At 47.9% G+C, this 18,091-nt stretch overlaps 1 protein-coding gene across 2 annotated transcripts in view; it reads left to right on the top strand.

Annotated features, from left to right (window-relative positions):
- Nucleotides 1-17,787, top strand: part of GRIK4 (glutamate ionotropic receptor kainate type subunit 4) — a 189,947-nt gene extending 172,160 nt beyond the window's left edge. For both annotated transcript variants that reach the window (XM_029076255.2, XM_029076253.2), the window contains 4 exons: nucleotides 337-562; nucleotides 6,516-6,644; nucleotides 15,529-15,647; nucleotides 17,296-17,787. In XM_029076255.2, coding sequence (XP_028932088.1) covers nucleotides 337-562; nucleotides 6,516-6,644; nucleotides 15,529-15,647; nucleotides 17,296-17,691 — 870 coding nt within the window. In that variant the 3' untranslated portion in view covers nucleotides 17,692-17,787. The remainder of the gene's footprint in view (nucleotides 1-336; nucleotides 563-6,515; nucleotides 6,645-15,528; nucleotides 15,648-17,295) is intronic.
- The last annotated feature ends 304 nt before the right edge of the window (nucleotides 17,788-18,091 follow it).

Genomic DNA, 18,091 nt, shown 5'->3' with positions numbered 1-18,091 from the left:
CCAAGTGAAGCCCGAGTTGCCAAGTCAAGAGCCCCCGTCCCACCGCTCCACCTAGCTCCATGCAAGGCCCCAATCAGCAACTGGATTTGTGGCGTCTCGCCTTCCTCTGGGGCCCCTGTGGATTGAGGGTCCCAGCGAGACCTCAGGCCTCGGATCTCTCTCGACACCCAAACATCTGAGGGCCAGGACACTCACCTACCTGGCCCGGATTGACGGGTGACCTCTGCCCGGCTGGGAGCGAGGGGAGCCCCGGCCGTCGGGATTGTAGATCGCCCGAAACCGACCTCCCTGACCAATCTCCTCCCACTCCCCACCTCCTCCGCTCTCTCTCCGCAGAACTCCCGCTACCAGACGTACCAGCGGATGTGGAACTACATGTACTCTAAGCAGCCGAGCGTGTTTGTGAAGAGCACGGAGGAGGGGATCGCCAGAGTGTTGAATTCCAACTACGCCTTCCTGCTGGAGTCCACCATGAACGAGTACTACCGCCAGCGCAACTGTAACCTCACCCAGGTCGGGGGCCTACTGGACACCAAGGGCTATGGGATCGGCATGCCAGTAGGTACGCACGTTTCCGGAGCCGGTCCCGAGAAGCTCGGGATGGCCAAGCGCACTGAACCCGGCTCCCTCGGGACTGCAGAGATCCTCAGAGGAACGCCCCTGCTCGGGTCTGGATCAGTACTTATAATTATGGTATTTGCTGAGCCCTTACCATGTGCCAGGCACTGTACTGAGAGCTGGGGTGGTTACAAGCAAATCAGAATTGGCGCAATCTCTATCTGACATGGGGCTCACAATCTCGATCCCCATTTTACCGATGAGGGAAATGAGGCCCAAAGAAGTGAAGTGATTTGCCCCAGGTCACCCGACAGACAAGTGGCGGAGCCGGGATTTAGAACCATGACCTTTTGACATCTTGGCCTGTGCTCTACCCATTACACCATGCTTCTTCTCCAGCATGTGCTGGTTTAGGAATGTGCCTCCCCCGGCCCCTGGCTTCTGGCAAGGAATCTGGGAGAAGGTGGAGGGGGCTGGCCTTCCTCCGACATGGCTTTCCGAGGTAGGGTGCCACACCGATGGCAGATCAGCTCCCTCTGCCCAGCGGGCTGCCCGTGGAGTTGCTGAGTCAACCTCTTGGGCACTATCAACCAGTCAACTGGGAGGGGGGTATTTATGGAATGTTTACTGCAGGAAGAAGACTCTACTGAACGCTTGGGAGTGTTCAGTACAATAGAGTTGGTGGACCTATTCCCTGCCCGAAAGGAGCTTATATTCTGATGAGATCAACTAAGTATGGAATCCACCATGGGCACATCCAAGTCATCATCATTCAACTCACTGCTGTCAGTCGTTCATTCATTCAGGCACATTTATTGAACGCTTAATGTGTGTTAAGCACTGTACTAAGCACTTGGGAGAGTACACTACAATAGACACGTTCCCTGCCCACAATGAGCTTACAGTCTAGAGTCGGGAAGACAGACATCCCAGAACTGTTGATTCAATTCATGGTTTTTCTGGGTCCTTGGCATCTCCCTCTCCTTCTTGCTTCACCCTAAATCAGCCATTTCCATAGCCAATCCTAAGGTTAGAGGAAAAATCATGGCCTAATAGAGCACGGGCCTGGGAGTCTGATGGACCTGGGTTCTAAACCTGGCTCTGTCATTTGTCTGAACTGTGAGCTCATTCTCTATACTGTAAGATCATTATGTGCAGGGACTGTGTCTACTAATTTTGTGGTATTGTACTCTCCCAAACAGTACAGTGCTCTGCATATAATAAGTGCTCAATAAATACCATTGATTGTCCGCTGTGAGTCACTTAACCTCTCTGTGCCTCAGTTACCTCATCTGTAAAATGGGGATTAATATTGTGAGTCCCATGTGGGACATGGACTGGGTCCAACCTGATTAGCTTGTATCTACCTAGCATTTGTTACAGTGCCTGACACATAGTAAGTACTTAACAAATACCATAAAAAAAAAAGTCCACGTCTAGTCCCTAGAGGGAAATTCAAGTCCAGCTGTCATCATGAAGGTGGGTGTTCGAGAGGGTAACAGTCACATGGCTCCCCTAGGCATCCCGATGCCCCTTTCGGAGTGGAATCCTGGGCTGATTGGATCACTGGTGTAGGACCTTAAAGTATGTGCGAGTTGCTCTTCCACCAAAGAGTGGGTGGTGGGTAAAGCTGGTTTAGTGGTTGTGAATGTCATCTGGGGAAGGAGTGGGAAACCAAAGGATTCCCAGGAATTAGTCATAGCGTACTCTCCAAGTCCTTAGTATAATGCTCTGCACATAAGAAGCACTCAATAAATATGATTGACTGATTGATTAAGTAATTGGGAATTTTGTGGAGTCTTGCTTTCCATTAGCTGGGGATTCTGGTAGCAGAAGCCTTTGATAGTTGGCTACAGGTAACTAACGATACTGTGCTTCCTTGAAATAGTGATGATTTCCTGGGCAATTGAAATTTATACACACACTCTCTCTCTCTCTCTCAGACACATGCCCACAGTCTCACACACCCATCTTCAAGACAGTCAATATGGCACAGAGCTGCATTAGAAAATAATCATAATATTCATTCAATAGTCTTTATTAATAATTGTGACATTTGTTAAGTACTTACAGTGTGTCCAGCACTGTTTCAGGTGCTGGGGTAGATTCAAATGAATCATATTGGACACAGTCCCTGACCCACATGGGGCTCACAGTTTAAGTAAGAGAGAGAACAGGGACTGAATCTCCATTTTACAAGTGAGAAAACTTAGGCAAAGATAAATTAAGTGACTTGCCCAAGGTCATACCAGATGCAAGTGGCAAAGCCGGGATTAAAACCCAGATCCTCTGATTCCCAGGCCCGGGCTCTTTCCACCAGGCCACGCTGCTCTTGGTTCCCAAGGCTTGATTCCCAAGGCTGGGGTGATTTGTCTATTTGGAAACTCTTCAGACGTTATTGTCCTCTTAGGGCGTTCATTTATTAAACCTCCTTCTACTGCCTGGCTTGGGAAGAGGTGCCGAATAAGGAAGAAAACAGACCCGCTCCTTCCCACTGAGAGCCTGTGGGTTGATATGTAGCATAGGATGCAATTATGGAATTCCCCTAGCTCTTCAGTGGTTTGTCACCCGCTGGGTGTCACTTGGTTTAGCAGGGAGATCAGACAAGCTAGTTTCATCTCCTGGTTTCAGCCAGCTTCCTGAAAAACATTCCTACCTTGGGGTTTTCAGGGTTGCACCTGGCTCGCTTTTCTCCTAAAAATTAAATTCTGATTCTAAGCAATTTGACAGTTTCCCAGTAGGAGGAGAATTCTGAGTAGTGAAGAAATGGGGAAGGTGAATTGCAGAGTTGACCACTCTGAACTTGGCAAGATGAGCTTCGGGGCCCTTTAGAGGAGGATGCCCAGTGTGGCAGTCTGGGAAGTGATGAACCAGGGGCAAATCTCCTTCACCGACTCTAGAACGTTTTGCTCAGCAGTCCACTGCCACTCTGAGCGAGAGACTGATGGCTACCATGAGACTAGAGTTAAAGGCAGAACTGATGTTAGTCTGATAAAAGGAGGAAGGAGGAAGAGGTAAAGAAGAAACAGGAGGCATATAAGGAGAGGAAGAGGAGAAAAAAAGGACAAGCAACTGGATGATTCTGTGTCCTGGAAATGGGGCTTGGCAACTTGCATTTTAGTTTACAGGCGATTGACTCAGCCAGCATGCCCTCAGCCACCCAGTTTTGTAAGAGAACAACAGCCTTGATGAAGCAACTCCAGTTCCCAGACCCTTCATCTCTCCCAAGTGTTTAGTATAGTTGTCTGCACCCAGTAAGCATTCGATAAATACCATTGACTGACTGACTGACTTCATCTGGCGAAAGAAAAGGAGAATTCACAAGGTTAAGTGAAGGAATACTCAAGGAAAGGCCATGGATGATTTAAAAAAAGGACACTTAAGGGTTTTTTTATGGTATTTGTTAAAGTCTTTCTACGGGCCTGGCACTGTACTAAATTCTGGGGTAGATACAAGATAATCAGGTTGGACACGGTCCCTGTCCCACATAGCACTCGCAGTCATAACCTCCATTTTACAAATGAGGTAACTGAGTCACAGAGAAGTGACTTGCCCAAGGTTACACAGCAGACATATGGTGGGCCTGGGATTTGAACCCAGGGCCCCTGAATCCCAGGCTCATGCCCTATCCACTAGGCCATGCTGCTTCCCTAGGCCGTGGTGAAGGAAAGAGTACGGGCTCATTCAATCAGTCAATCAGTGGTATTTATTGAGCACTTAACATGAACAGAGTACTATACTATATGCTTAGGAGAATATAATACAGCAGAATTACCAGACACATTCCCTGCCCATAATGAGCTTATAGTCTAGAGGGGGAGACAGACATTAATATGAATAAATATGTTCAAAGTTTAAGGATATGTACATTAAGTGCTAAGGGGTTGGGAGTGGGGAAAATATCAAATGTCCAAAGGTCACAGATCCAAGTCCATAGATGACAAAGTAGGGAGAGCGAGCCGGGGAAAAGATGGCTTAATGGGGGAAGGCTCTTGGAGAAGATGTGACCTTAATAAAGCTTTGAAGGTGGAGAGAGTGGTGGTCTGGCATATATGGAGTGAGAGGGAGTCCCTGGCTAGGGCGAGGATGTGGGAAAGGGGGGTGTGACAAGATAGAGCTCAGTGAGTAAGCTGGAACTAGAGGGGTGGAGTGCACAGGTTGGGCTGTAATAGATCAGTGAAGTGAGGTAGGATGGTGCAAGCTGATTGAATGCTTTAAAGCCAATGGTACAGAGCTTCTGTAAGTTGTGGAAGTAGATGGGCAGCCACTGGAGGCCCTTGAGGAGTGGGGAGACAGGGACTGAACGTTTTTGTTGATAAAAGATCCGTGAGGCGGAGTGCAGTGATTGGAGTGAGGAGAGACAGGAGGCTGGGAGGTCAGGGAGGAGGCAGGTGCGGGAGTCGAGGTGGGATAGGATAAATCCTTGGATCAGCATGGTAGCAGTTTGGATGGAGAGAAAAGGGCGGATTTTAGCAATGTTGAGAAGGTAGAACTGACAGCATTTGGTGACAGATTGAATATGTGGGTGGAATGAAAGAGATGAGTCGAGGATCGAGTTCTAATTCCAGCTCAGCCTCTTACCCGCTGCATGACCCGCGGCGAGTCACTTTGCTTCTCTCTGCCTCAGTTTCCTCATCTGTAAAATGGAGAGCCAATCTCTGTTTTTCCTCCCACTTAGGCTGTGAGCCCCACATAAAACAGGGGCTATGTCTCACCTGATTATCTGGTATCTTCCCCAGCACTTAGTGGAATGCTAGACATAGTAAGTGCTTACCAAAATCACAATTATAATGGTTATTCCTATTATGAACAGTGCCATTGTGGGACAAACTAATAATTGCAACTCTCTCTTAGAAGCAGCATGGTCTAGTGAATAGAGCACAAGCCTGGGAGTCAGGAGGACCTGGGGTCTAATCCCGGCTCTGCCACTTGCCTGCTCTGTGACCTTGGGCAAGTCACTTAATTTCTCTTAGCCTCACTTACCTCATCTGTAAAATGGAGATTAAGACTGTGAGCCCCATGTAGAACATGGATTGTGTCCAATCTGATTAGCTTGTATCCACCCCGGCACTTAATAGAGTGTCTGGCATATAGTAAGAGTTTAACAAATAGCATTAAAAAAAGAGAAAAATCTGATAGTGGCAGCTTACACTTCCTAGAAGGACAGACTTTCCAACTTCCTCCATTTTTCCCTACCTACCTGTTGTGAAATGCTCAACCATGATTGTATCCAAACCCTTCTTGCCTCTATTGGTAAATTCATCCTATGCAACTGAGTGACGAATTCCATATGTCCAGTATGGGCTCAATAAAAGGGAGGCAATGATCCGGAAGAGCAGAACATGTTTTTTTTCAAGGAGTGGTTTCTCCAGGTTAATAGTGAATCATGAGGGTAGAGAGAGAGAAAAGTAGCAGAGGAGGGAAAGCTGACAATATTCCCACTCCCTATGCTGCCATTCCTCTCCTAGAGGAGCACAGGGATCATGTCTCTCAACCCCATTATACTATCCCAGAAGCTTAGATAGTGCTCTGCCCACAGTAAGCACTCAATAAATAGCATTGATCGGTGGATCTGTACTCTTGAAGCACTTGATACAGCCTACCCTCCTCCCCAGTAACTTAATACATAGCCATAATTTATCTTAATTTCTGTCTCCCCCTCTAGACTGTAAGCTACCAACTCTGCTGTAAGCCCATCAAAGGGCAGGGACTGTCTCTGTTACTGATTTGTACATTCCAAGCGCTTAGTACAGTGCTCTGCACATAGTAAGCGCTCAATAAATACTATTGAATGAACTCTGTTGAATTGTATTCTCCCAAAAGCTGAGTACAGTGCTCTGCACACAGTGAGTGCTCAATAAATTTGATTGATGGATAGATGTTAACACTGAGTTGAAAGATTTGAAGTTTTGCAAGTAAAGGAGCATCAGATGTGAAACTCCTCCGCTCCTCTGCAGGCTCTTTCTTCCGGGATGAATTTGACCTGGCGATTCTCCAGCTGCAAGAGAACAACCGTCTGGAAATTTTGAAGCGAAAGTGGTGGGAAGGAGGGAAATGTCCCAAAGAGGAAGATCACAGAGCCAAAGGTAAGGATGTGGGACACTCCTGACTTTCTTCCGCTGGGCGTCCCTTTTTGATACAGCTGCCTCTTCAACACAGGATTTTGGGAAACAATGCCTGGGGCAGGCTAGGGTTTCATCCACCGTCGATAAGATGTTTTCTTTCATTCCATCATGGAGGGAGCTGATGATCTCTCCTGCAACTCTGACTGTGAATCCTGCCTGGGGTGAAAAGAGAAATCACCTCTAAATGACAAATTTCTGAGGATAAATTGGCATCTAATGGCTGCCTTCAGCAGCCTTGCAATTAAGAGCACAATATTTACCAGCCCACCCTCCACCCAGGGGGTACCCAGGGAGTCAAATTAATGAATCCAAGTCCTTTCTTCCGTGGCCAGCAGACCTTGACACGCATCCTGAGGATAAACACTGAGAGTTTTCCCTCACCAGATTTCAAGGGCTTTGAGAGGTTTTGGGACTCCACCAAGCTGCCCCCACCTTCTTCCCCGTCCTTTGGAACACAAGGAAGAGCCTTATTAATAAGCCGTAAACCCCAAGGGCAGGGCTGCCGTGCGAGGCTATGCAAATTGCCGAAAAATCCATGCCATTAAGCCGATGTCCCAATCTCAGTAGCCGGTGCCAATTTTCAGTGATGGCTCCATTTTGGGAGTGGGCAGAGTCTGAGAAAACACTTTTCAGAGAGTCCATGTGGTTCCTTAGCCCAAAGTGCACCTCGTGACCCCTCCAGAGAGGGGAGCCAAGTTAGAATGCTGACCATCTCTCTTCTTCCTCTGCCATGGCTCTGGAAAATTAGCCTGACGAGTGGCTCCAAAGTCGGGTCCTCGGCAGAACACCTGTTGTAGCCGGAATGGCGGAGCGCTTGGGATCTGGAAGATGTTTTCATGGAATTGGCCACGGATTGCCAGAACCACACCGGGTCCCTCTGAATCCTCCTGCTTATTGATTGACCTTCAGGATATGTCTCGCTGCTCACTTCCCCAGGAGGGGTCCGATACATTAGTCCAAATTTTCTTATGGCATTTGTTCATGGCTTACTATGTGCCAGGCACCGAATTAAGTGCTGGGGTAGATTCAAGATAATCAGGTTGGACACAGTGCATGTCCCACATGGCTCTAGTGGTGAGAGCACAGGCCTGGAAATCAGAAGGATGTGGGTTCTAATCCCTGCTCTGCCATTTGTCTGCTGGGTGACCTTAGGCAAGTCTCTTCAGTTCTCTGTGCCTCAGTTACCTTATCTGTAAAATGGGGATTAAGATTGTAAGTCCCAGATGGGACAACCTTATTACCTCGAGTCTACCAGCGCATAGAACAGTGCTTGGCATGTAGTAAGCGCTTAACAAATACCATAATTATTAGTTATTATTATGACTAACTTACAGGCCCACACTCTTTTCTCTAGGTCACACAGCTTCCTGCTGGACTCTTCTCTGGTAATCTCAAAATTGGAGGAAACTACTGTTGCCCAGTTTAAAATTTTTCTGTATAGCCCCAATTATTTTAGTTTAGGGGCAGGCAAAGATCTAAAGTTTTGGGGGTTGCCTCCCAACCCCCAACCCTTTGAAAATGTCCTTGATGAGAGGGGCAATCTCCCATGTTTGTTCCTTCTCCCTCACTTAATCCTCCTTCTCCAAGTAGCCCTGTGACCTTCTCCCTAGACCAGCAGCCAAGTTTCCAAAGGACTGATCACATGGAGGTTGGGAGATGACAAAGAGAGCAGGCTCCAGGCCAAGACGTTCCATTTTCTTCCTCCTTTTCCTTTCAAAAGCATTTTTATCCACCTCCCCCCACCACCATCCCCCACCCCCCACCCCCCAACCCCAAACGCTATAAAAAGAAATTTCATCAGCCGCTCAGGCGCGGATTCATGCATCTGCAGCCGAGAGGATTCGATTTCAGAGGCTTGAGAGCCCGGTCGCTAGATGCAAAAGGTTGTCTTGTGAATGCCGGGAGAATTAGATGCCTTGATCTTGATGAACCCAAGCTTCAAAGGAGCATGATTGCGTGAACAAGCTGTTCAATGCAGAGTTACCTTTCGGAGATGGGAGCCAGGACTTTTTTCATGCACCCAGATTCTTCGAGAGCAGAAAGGTAGCTATTTAGGGGAGGGGAGAGAGATCTGGTCCAATCTCTCAGGAGGAGGATATGTGATGAGGGGCCCGGGAGTATCCTGCCGTATCCTGGCTTCTCTCTCTTTCTCACTCTTCCTCTGCCTCTCTCTTGTCCTCTCATTTTTTGCCCAATATTTCTCTAGTTTTCCCATGTAGGGAAATAAAGTGGCACCTCATCAGGGCTTTTTGAGAGGAAGCTTTGTTCCTAGTGTCATCTGGTTTACTTCAGCGTGGCTTAGTGGATAGAGCACAGGCCTGGGAGTCAGAAGGACTTGGCTTCTAATCCCGGCTCTGCCACATAGCTGCTATGTGACCTCGGACAAGTCACTTCACTTCTCTGGGCCTCCGTTGCCTCATCTGTGAAATGGGGATTAAGAGTGTGAGCCCCATGTGGGACAGGAACTGTTTCCAACCTGATTGATTTAGTGCTTAGAGCAATTTTGGCACATAGTAAGTGCTTAACAAGTGCCATCATTGTTATTACCATTACTTCTGAGGGTCAAGGGAAGTCCTCTGGAGGTGCCAAAAAAGGGAGGCCTGATAGGAAGTAGAGATTTGTGGCCCAGCAAGGTGAAAACAAAGGAGGTTCACGATTTATAAGGACTGTGTTTCGACTTTGCGTCTGCAAGCCAGGCTAAAATTAAGTCAATAAATCACTGATGCGAACCCTGTGACTTAATGTTATGTAGGACAGGAGACGATCGTATAGGGGTCTTGGTTGACGGATAGCCGAACATGGAACCTCATCATCAACCGCTTGGACGGACCCTGGATTCCATTTGCTTTCCCCGGGCATCTCTCAGAGACCCAAGCTATGCCAGGAACTCAGAGGAAAGTCATTTTGAGGGACTCCTGGGAATCTGACACCCCAGCACTCTAACCTGAAAGCTGTGGAATCACCCAATAGCTAGGTTGGGCTAGCAATTCCTCCACTGGGCTAGTCCACGCTAAAGAAGATGACCTAGTCTTGGGGGAAGAGCTGAATGTCAGGACTCCTGGGTAATTTTCCTAAGCCTCTTAATGACATATGGTAAAGCCTTCATAATACTAATTATAATTGTAATAATAATAATATTAGTATTTGTTAAGCCCTTACTATGTGCCAATCTCCGTATTAAGCCCTGGGGCAGATACAAGATTATGAGGTCAAAAACAGTCCCTAATCCACATGGGGCACACAACTAAGTAGGAGGGAGAACAGGTATTTTTTTTTTAAATGGTATTTGTTAAGAGCTTACTATGTGCCAGGCATTGTACTAAACGCTGGGGTAGACACAAGCTAATAAGGTTGGACACAGTTCTTGTCCCATATGGTGCTCGCAGAATGAATCCTCATTTTACAGATGTGGAAACTGAGGCACAGAGAAGTTAAGTGACTTGCTCAAGGTCACAGAGCAGACAAGTGGTGGGACCAGGATTAGAACCCAGGTCCTCTGACTCCCGGGCCCGGGTTCTTTCCACTAAGCTCTGCTGTTTCCAAACTCATTGAATCCCCACTGGGCAGATATTGAATACTGAAGATGTTGAAGGTATTGAATCCCCATTGACTAGATGAAGAAAGTAAGGCATAGAAAAGTGAAGTGAATTGCCCAAAGTCACACAACAGTCAAGTGACCAAGCTGGGATTAGAACCCAGGTCCTCTGACGCCTAGGCTCATGCTCTTTCCATTAGGTCTCTATGCTTCTCGGCCTGGGCCTCAGTTTACCCCCCTTAGAGACACCTACAGGCAATGTATGGCCAATAATTAGGAAGGTGACTCTGTTTTGAGCCATTTCACCTGGTCTGGTGGAGGCAGTTGGATGGGTAGATAGATTGACGGGCAGAGGGGCTCATAAGGGAGGTCCAGAGAGAAAGGTAGAAAGGCCCATCCCTAACCCTAAGGGTGGACTGTCCAGGAAGGCATGCATAGAGAAGCAGCGTAGCCTAGTGGCTAGCGCACGGGCCTGGGAATCTGAAGGACCTGGGCCCTAATCCGAGCTCCATCACTTGCCTGTTGGGTGACCTTGGACAAGTCACTTCACTTTTCTGTGCCTCGGTTTCCTCATCTGTAAAATGGGGATTAAGACTCTGAGCCCCATGTGAGTCATGGACTGTGTCCAACCTGACTAGCTTGTATCTACTCCTACGGTGCCTGGCACTGCCTGCCTCTCTTCTGTTATTGCCACAACGCTTCAAAGCAGCATAGACCTTGCAGATACTCTCTGTTTTTAATATGTCCTGATTCTGTTCCCATCTGGCTGGACTGGCTAGAGAGGGTCCCTTTCCGAGCTGATGGTGCCAGGGATATTCTAACCCCAACATCAACCCTGGCTCTGCCACTTATCTGCTCTGTGACTGTGGGCAAGTCACTTCATTTCTCTGTGCCTGTTACCTCATCTGTAAAATGGGGATTAAGACTGTGAGCCCCAGATGCATCCAAAAGTGATAACCTTGTTTCTATCCCAGCACTTACAGTGGTGCTTGGCACATATTAAGCATGTAACAAATGCCTTCATTATTATTATTTGAGATTCCAATACTGGAACAATTTCTTGAGGCTGCAAGGCCCGGTAGTGGTCTAGACTGAAAACTCATTGTGGGCAGGCATTTTGTGTCTGTTATATTGTACTCTCTGAAGTGTGTAGTACAGTGCTCTGCACACAGTAAGCGCTCAATAAATACAACTGACTGACTGAGTGAGTGACTGAGCGCTCAGTCCCGGCTGGAGAAGGCCGGCGCCAAGCCCCTCTGGATGAGTCGCTTTGGGCGATGGAAGGTGTCGGGCTGCCTTGGGAATGACTGATTATAGGATTAAGTAAAACTGCCCTGCTCCTCCCCAAACACTCACTTCCAGCTTCTGCCTCCATCTGTTTCTCGTCTCCAACTCTGCCAGCAATCTATTCTCGTTTCCACTTGCCACCGGGTTTTTCCAAGGAGGAACGTTCTATAGGCCAGAGTCTTCAAGCAAGGCTCACTGCCCCTCCAAAAGCATGTTAGGCAGAATACAGTGAAGGCTAAGCATGGTGTAGTGGATTGAGCTTGGGCCTGGGAGTCAGAAGGTTGTGGGTTCTAATCGCCGCTCCGCCACATATCTACTGTGTGACCTTGGAAAAGTCACTTCACTTCCCTGTGCCTCAGTTCCCTCATCTATAAAATGAGGATTGAGGCTACGAGCCCCATGGGGGACAGGGACTGTGTCCAACTCGATTTGCTTGAATCCACCCCAGCACTTAGCACAGTGCCTGGTACATAGTATTTAAAAAATACCATCATTATTATTAAAGGGGAAATCCCTTCCCTCAAGCAGCTTAGTGGGGGAAGTTGACTCAAAACAATCAATCAGGGGTGTTTATTGAGCACTTTTTTTGTGGGTGGAGCACCATAATTGTTATTACTATAATGGTATCTCTGTTAAGCTCTTACTCTGTGCCAAGCTCTGTTCTAAGCACTGGGGTAGTTACAAGGTAATCATCCCCAGTCTTCATCCCCATTTTACAGATGAGGGAACTGCGGCACGGAGAAGTTAAATGGCCTGCCCAAGGTCACCCAGCAGACAAGTAGTGGAGCCGGGATTAGAACGCACGACCTCTGACTTCCAAGCCCGTGCTCTTGCCACTAAGCCACACTGTCTCGTTCATTTATTCATTCAATAGTATTTATTGAGCGCTTACTATGTGCAGAGCACTGTACTAAGAGCTTGGAATGTGCAATTCGGCAACAGATAGAGACAATCCCTGCCAGTGTTGGGCTCACAGTCTCGTGCTTGGGAGAATACAATAGAGGAGAAGCAGCGTGGCTCAGTGGAAAGAGCACGGGCTTTGGAGTCAGGGCTCATGAGTTCGAATCCCAGCTCTGCCACTTGTCGGCTGTGTGACTGTGGGCGAGTCACTTAACTTCTCTGTGCCTCAGTTCCCTCATCTGTAAAATGGGGATTAAGACTGTGAACCCCACGTGGGACAACCTGATTCCCCTATGTCTACCCCAGCGCTTAGAACAGTGCTCGGCACATAGTAAGCGCTTAACAAATACCAACATTATTATTATTATTATTAGGTGACAGGCATGATCTTTACCCTCAGTGAGCTTTTTTTTATGATATTCGTGAAGTGCTTACTATGTGCCAGGCCCTGTACTAAGCACTGAGGTAGATAGAGGTTAGACACAGTCCTTAACCCACAGAGTGGTGGACTGTCGGATTTGAAGGGGCCAGAAGAAGGATGTGGGCAAGAGGTCCCTCTTAGACTGTGAGCCCCCCCCCGCCGGACAGGGACTGTAATAGTGTAAGCTCGTTGTGGGCAGGGAACATGTCTGTTCATTGTTCTATTGTACTTCCCAAGCACTTAGGAAAGTGCTCTGCACACAGTGAACGCTCAGTAAATACAACTGACTTGACTCTTCTGTGCTTGGCACATGTGCTCGTTGTGGGCAGGGAATGTGTCCGTTTATTATTCTATTGTACTCTCCAAAGTGCTTAGTACAGTGCGAAGCGCTCATAAATCTGATTGAAGTCAAGCACTTAAATACCACAGTCATTATTGTTGTTAATATAGTAGGCGATCAGTAAATATTCTTGATACTTTTACTGATATCAAAACTTTACCATCTCAGAGCTTGAGTCTTAGGCTCCTGAAATCATTCCCTACCCTTGATATTGGGTAAGGGTTTATGTGCCATTCTGGACCTCAACGTGTGAATTCATGTATTTTTGCAAGGAAAGTGCTTTCCCACAATACCTTCTGCAAAGGCCACCCTAGCTTTTATTTTATCCACTGAGCCCTGAGGCTTGAAGAGTATGCTCTCGTCTGTAATAATGTCAATATTTTATTAAACACTTCCTGTGCATTAATCAATGAAGTAGATACCAGGTCGTCATAATAATAATGATAATTGTGGTATTTGTTAAGTGCTTATATGTGCCAGGCATTGTTCTGAGCACTAGGGTAGATACAAGATAATCGGGTTGGACACAGACCTTGTCCCACGCAGGGCTCACAAGTCTTAATCCCCATTTTACAGATGGGGATTTTACAGTCATTTAATCAACAGAGAAGTTAAGTGACTTGCTCAAGGTCACTCAGCAGACAAGTGGCAGAGCCAGAATCAGAACCGGGGTCCTTCTTACTCCCAGGTCCGTGCCGTACCCATTAGGCCACACTGCTTCTCTATGATCGGACCCAATTCCTGTCCTCCATGTGGGGCTCATAATCTAAGACTCAGGGGAGAGCAGTCTCTAGATTGTAAACTCATCGTGGGCAGGAAACCTGTCTACCAACTCTGTTATATTTTATTCTCCCAACCATTTAGTTCCGTACTGTGCACACAGTAAATTCCATTGACTGATCAAGCACAAATATGTTACCCCCACTTTACAGCTGTGGAAATTGAAGACAAGAAAGGGAATATTATTTTCCCAAGGTTACCCAGCAAGCCGATAACTGAACTGGGACTAGAACCCAAGTCTTTTGTCTCCCGGGTCCATGCTCTTTCTTTTAGGTCGCACTGCCTCCTTCTCAACTTGAGCTGTCAGGGTTTAATGAAATCTGCCCCTTAATCTCCAGGGCAGTTTCAGAAACATCGAGTGCACTGATAGAAAGAAAGCTGGCTGATGCAAGGTGGCAGCTGAAAAATGGTCTCTATTCCGAATAAAAGCCACTATTTGCCTGACCAAGACACATCCATGATACCTCAGGATGCCTGGCTAGTCTCAAAGCTCTGGCTAATGGCTTTAGAGTTCATTCTAGAAACCCATGTGTCTCTTCCCAGAGTCAAGCCTGCCCTAGAAGCGTGGCATGGGTCATTCAGTTATTGACATCGGGACAGCTCTCACATGACAGAAGAACATCATTGCCTGGTTGCCATGAGAAGCAGCCTGGCTTAGTGGATAGAGAATGGCCCTGGGAGGCAGAAGACCTGGGTTCTAATCCTGGCTGTGCCACTTGTCTGCTGTGAGACATCGGTCAAGTCACAATTTTTTAGGACCTCAACTACCTCATCTGTAAAATTGGGATGAAGACTGTTAGCCCTGCCTTGTATCTTGTATCTTCCCCAGCGCTCAGCTCCCCCTCGTACCTCACCTCCCTCTTTCTTTCTACTGCTCACCCCGTACACTCACCCCGTACACTCCATTCCTCTGCTGCTCATCTCCTCACTGTTCCCGTTCACGTCGATCCCGCCGTCGACCCCCGGCCCACGTCCAACCGCCGTCCTGGAATGCCCTCCCTCTTCTCCCTCTCCAAACTAACTCTCTTCCCCTCTTCAAAGCCCTACTGAGAGCTCACCTCCTCCAAGAGGCCTTCCCAGACTGAACCCCCCTTATCCCTCTGCTCCTCCTCCCCTCCCCCCCGGCTCTCTGTTCCTTCCCCCTTCCGCCTTCCCCTCCCCTCACTACTGTGCTCATTTGTATATATTATTTATTACCCTATTTATTTTGTTAATGAGGTGTACATCCCCTTGATTCTATTTATCTTGATATTGTGGTCTTGTTTTTGTTTTGTTCTGTTTTGCTTTGCTGTCTGTCTCCCGCGTTTAGACTGTGAGCCTGTCATTGGGCAGGGATTGTCTCTTTTGCCAAATTGTACATTCCAAGCACTTAGTACAGGGCTCTGCACATAGTAAACACTCAATAAATATTATTGAATGAATGAATACCATGCCTAGCACTTAATGAGAACTTAAATAGCATTTTTTTTAAAGAGTCGAGTGTCTCCCCTCCAACCCAGAATAATTTCTGTAGCTCGGAAAGATCCCTTATTGTAGAGGATCTCCCTAACCTCTTTGCCTTCCATTTTCTGGTTTCTCGCAGGCCTGGGGATGGAAAACATTGGTGGAATCTTTGTGGTTCTTATTTGCGGTTTAATTGTGGCCATATTTATGGCTATGCTCGAGTTTTTATGGACCCTTCGGCATTCAGATGCGGCAGAGGTAAGCCTCTCTTGGACCAGGGACTTGGAGAATCTCAGTAGGCCATCTTGTTGGAGGCCGTTAGTCAGGTGCCTGTTCTGGTACAGTGCCAAGGGTAATTGGGGAAAAATCAAGCAGACCACCTAGGAGGGGATGGGATGGGAAATGGGGACTCAATATCTATTCCCTTTCCCCCTTCGACTGTGAGCCCCGTGTGGAGCAGTGTCTCTGTCCGACCTGATTATCTTGCATCTGCCACAGCTCTTTGCACATATAGTAAGCACTTAATCACTTAATCGATGGTATTTATTGAGTGCTTACTATGTGCAGAGTACTGGACTAAGCACTTGAGAGAACCCAATACAAGAGAGTTGGTAGACACGTTCCAATTTTTTTTTAACGGTATTTGTTCAGCGCTTACTATATGCCAGGCAATGTACTAAATGCTGGGGTGGGTACAAGTAGATCGGGTTGGATGTACACCCTGTCCCACATGGGGCTCACAGTCTCAATCCCCATTTTACAGATGAGGTAACTGAGGCACTGAGAAGTGAAGTGACTTGCCCAGGGTCACACAGCAGGCAAGTGGCAGGGCTGGGTTTAGAACCCATTGTTATTATTTACAATAATAATAGTGATAATAATAACTGTAATATTTGTTAAGCACTTACTATATAGCAGACACTCTACTGAGCTCTGGGGTGGATACAAGCGAATCGGGTTGGACACCGTCCCTGTCCCACATGACACTCAGTCTTAATCCCCGTTTTACAGATGAGGAAACTGAGAGAAGTTAAGTGACCGCCCAAGGTCACACAGCAGACAGTTGGCTGAGCCGGGATTAGAACCCAGGCCCTTCTGACTCCCAGGCTTGTGCTCCATCCACTAGGCCATGCTGCTTCTTATCATTGAAATGGTCATTTATTTTATCATTTAGTGGAATATTTTGATGCTTTCGATATAATGGTATATGCTATATAGCATATTATTGCATTTTATTATATATTATTATAATTCCATGAGTTGCCGCACGGCCTAGTGGCAAGAGTTTGGGCTCCACTACTTGTCTGCTAAGTGACCTCGGTCAAGTCACGTAACTTCTGTGTGCTTCAGTTACCTCATCTGGACACTGGGGATGAAGACTGTGAGCCCCATGTGGGACAGGAACTGTGTCCAACCTGATTACCTTCTGACTACCCCAGCGCTCAGAAGAGTGCTTGGCCCATAACAAGCGCTTAACAAATACCGATATTATCATCATAGATTATTATATTACACTATATCATTATACACTACAGATGATATTATATAGTTAGAAGATATGCAATATACATATATATTACATACATCTAGATTTATTTTGTTCAATGAGATGTACATCACCCTGATTCTGTTTACTTGCCATTGTTTTATTGCCATTGTTCTTGTCTGCCCGTCTCCCCCGATTAGACTATAAGTCCGTCAGAGGGCAGGGACTGTCTCGATCTGTTGCCGACTTGTACATCCCAAGCGCTTGGTACAGTGCTCTGCACATAGTAAGCGCTCAATAAATACTATTGAATGAATGAATGAATGAATAGTGGTATTATTAATTTTACAATAGCATTATTACAACAATTATAATGTCAGTTATTACTACTATTATCATTATTATCGTCGTCGTTACTAGGTGTCGGTGTGCCAGGAGATGGTCACGGAGCTACGCAGCATCATCCTGTGTCAGGACAATGTCCACCCCCGCCGGCGACGCGGGGGGACCTCCCGGCCCCGCACCCCCCTCCCGGAGGAGCCGCGCCCGCGGGGAGGACCCCCCGTGCTCAGCAACGGGCAGCTGTGTGGCGGCAGCCAGCCGGACCCGCTGGCCCAGAGACTGGCACAGGAGGCTGCCCTGGTGGCCCGCGGCTGCACCCACATCCGGGTGTGTCCCGAGTGCCGTCGCTTCCAAGGCCTACGCGCCCCCTCCACCCCGGTCACGGTCCCGGCCCCGGCCCTGGCCCCGGCCCCGGCCCCCAGCAACGACAGCCTCCAGTGGGACAAGGCCACCAGCAGCAGCGGGCCGGACTAGGCCCCCGCCCTCCCCGTGGCCATGGAGGAGCCCAGCACAGACTTGTACAGCGTCCAAACTCCTGTCCATCTTCCCCACGCTATACATGGTCAAAGCCCCAGCCGGCCGCCCACCTTCCGCCCCTACCGGGAAGCTGGATTCACCGTGAGGCTCGGCCATCGGCTGGCGGCGGAGATGTCCGCTCTCCTCCTGGATCTTTGTCCTTCGGCCGGGTTGGGGGCCCGGGGGCGTGGGGGTCCCACGGTCCCCCCTCGGGAAGGGGCCCCTCGTGCCCCGGGCCCTCCGGGAATCCCAGAGACACTTTAAGACTCACCAGGGAAGTTTTTTCTTTTCTGGATTTTGGGTTGTCCTTCTTCCTTCCGTTCTTTTGTTTTACGGGTTCTTTGTTTTTCCTTCTGGT

Source organism: Ornithorhynchus anatinus, chromosome 11 (genome assembly GCF_004115215.2).
Source record: "Ornithorhynchus anatinus isolate Pmale09 chromosome 11, mOrnAna1.pri.v4, whole genome shotgun sequence".
NCBI lineage: Eukaryota > Metazoa > Chordata > Mammalia > Monotremata > Ornithorhynchidae > Ornithorhynchus > Ornithorhynchus anatinus.
Note: the sequence above shows the minus strand (reverse complement) of the source record. Positions and strands in the feature narration are given on the sequence as shown.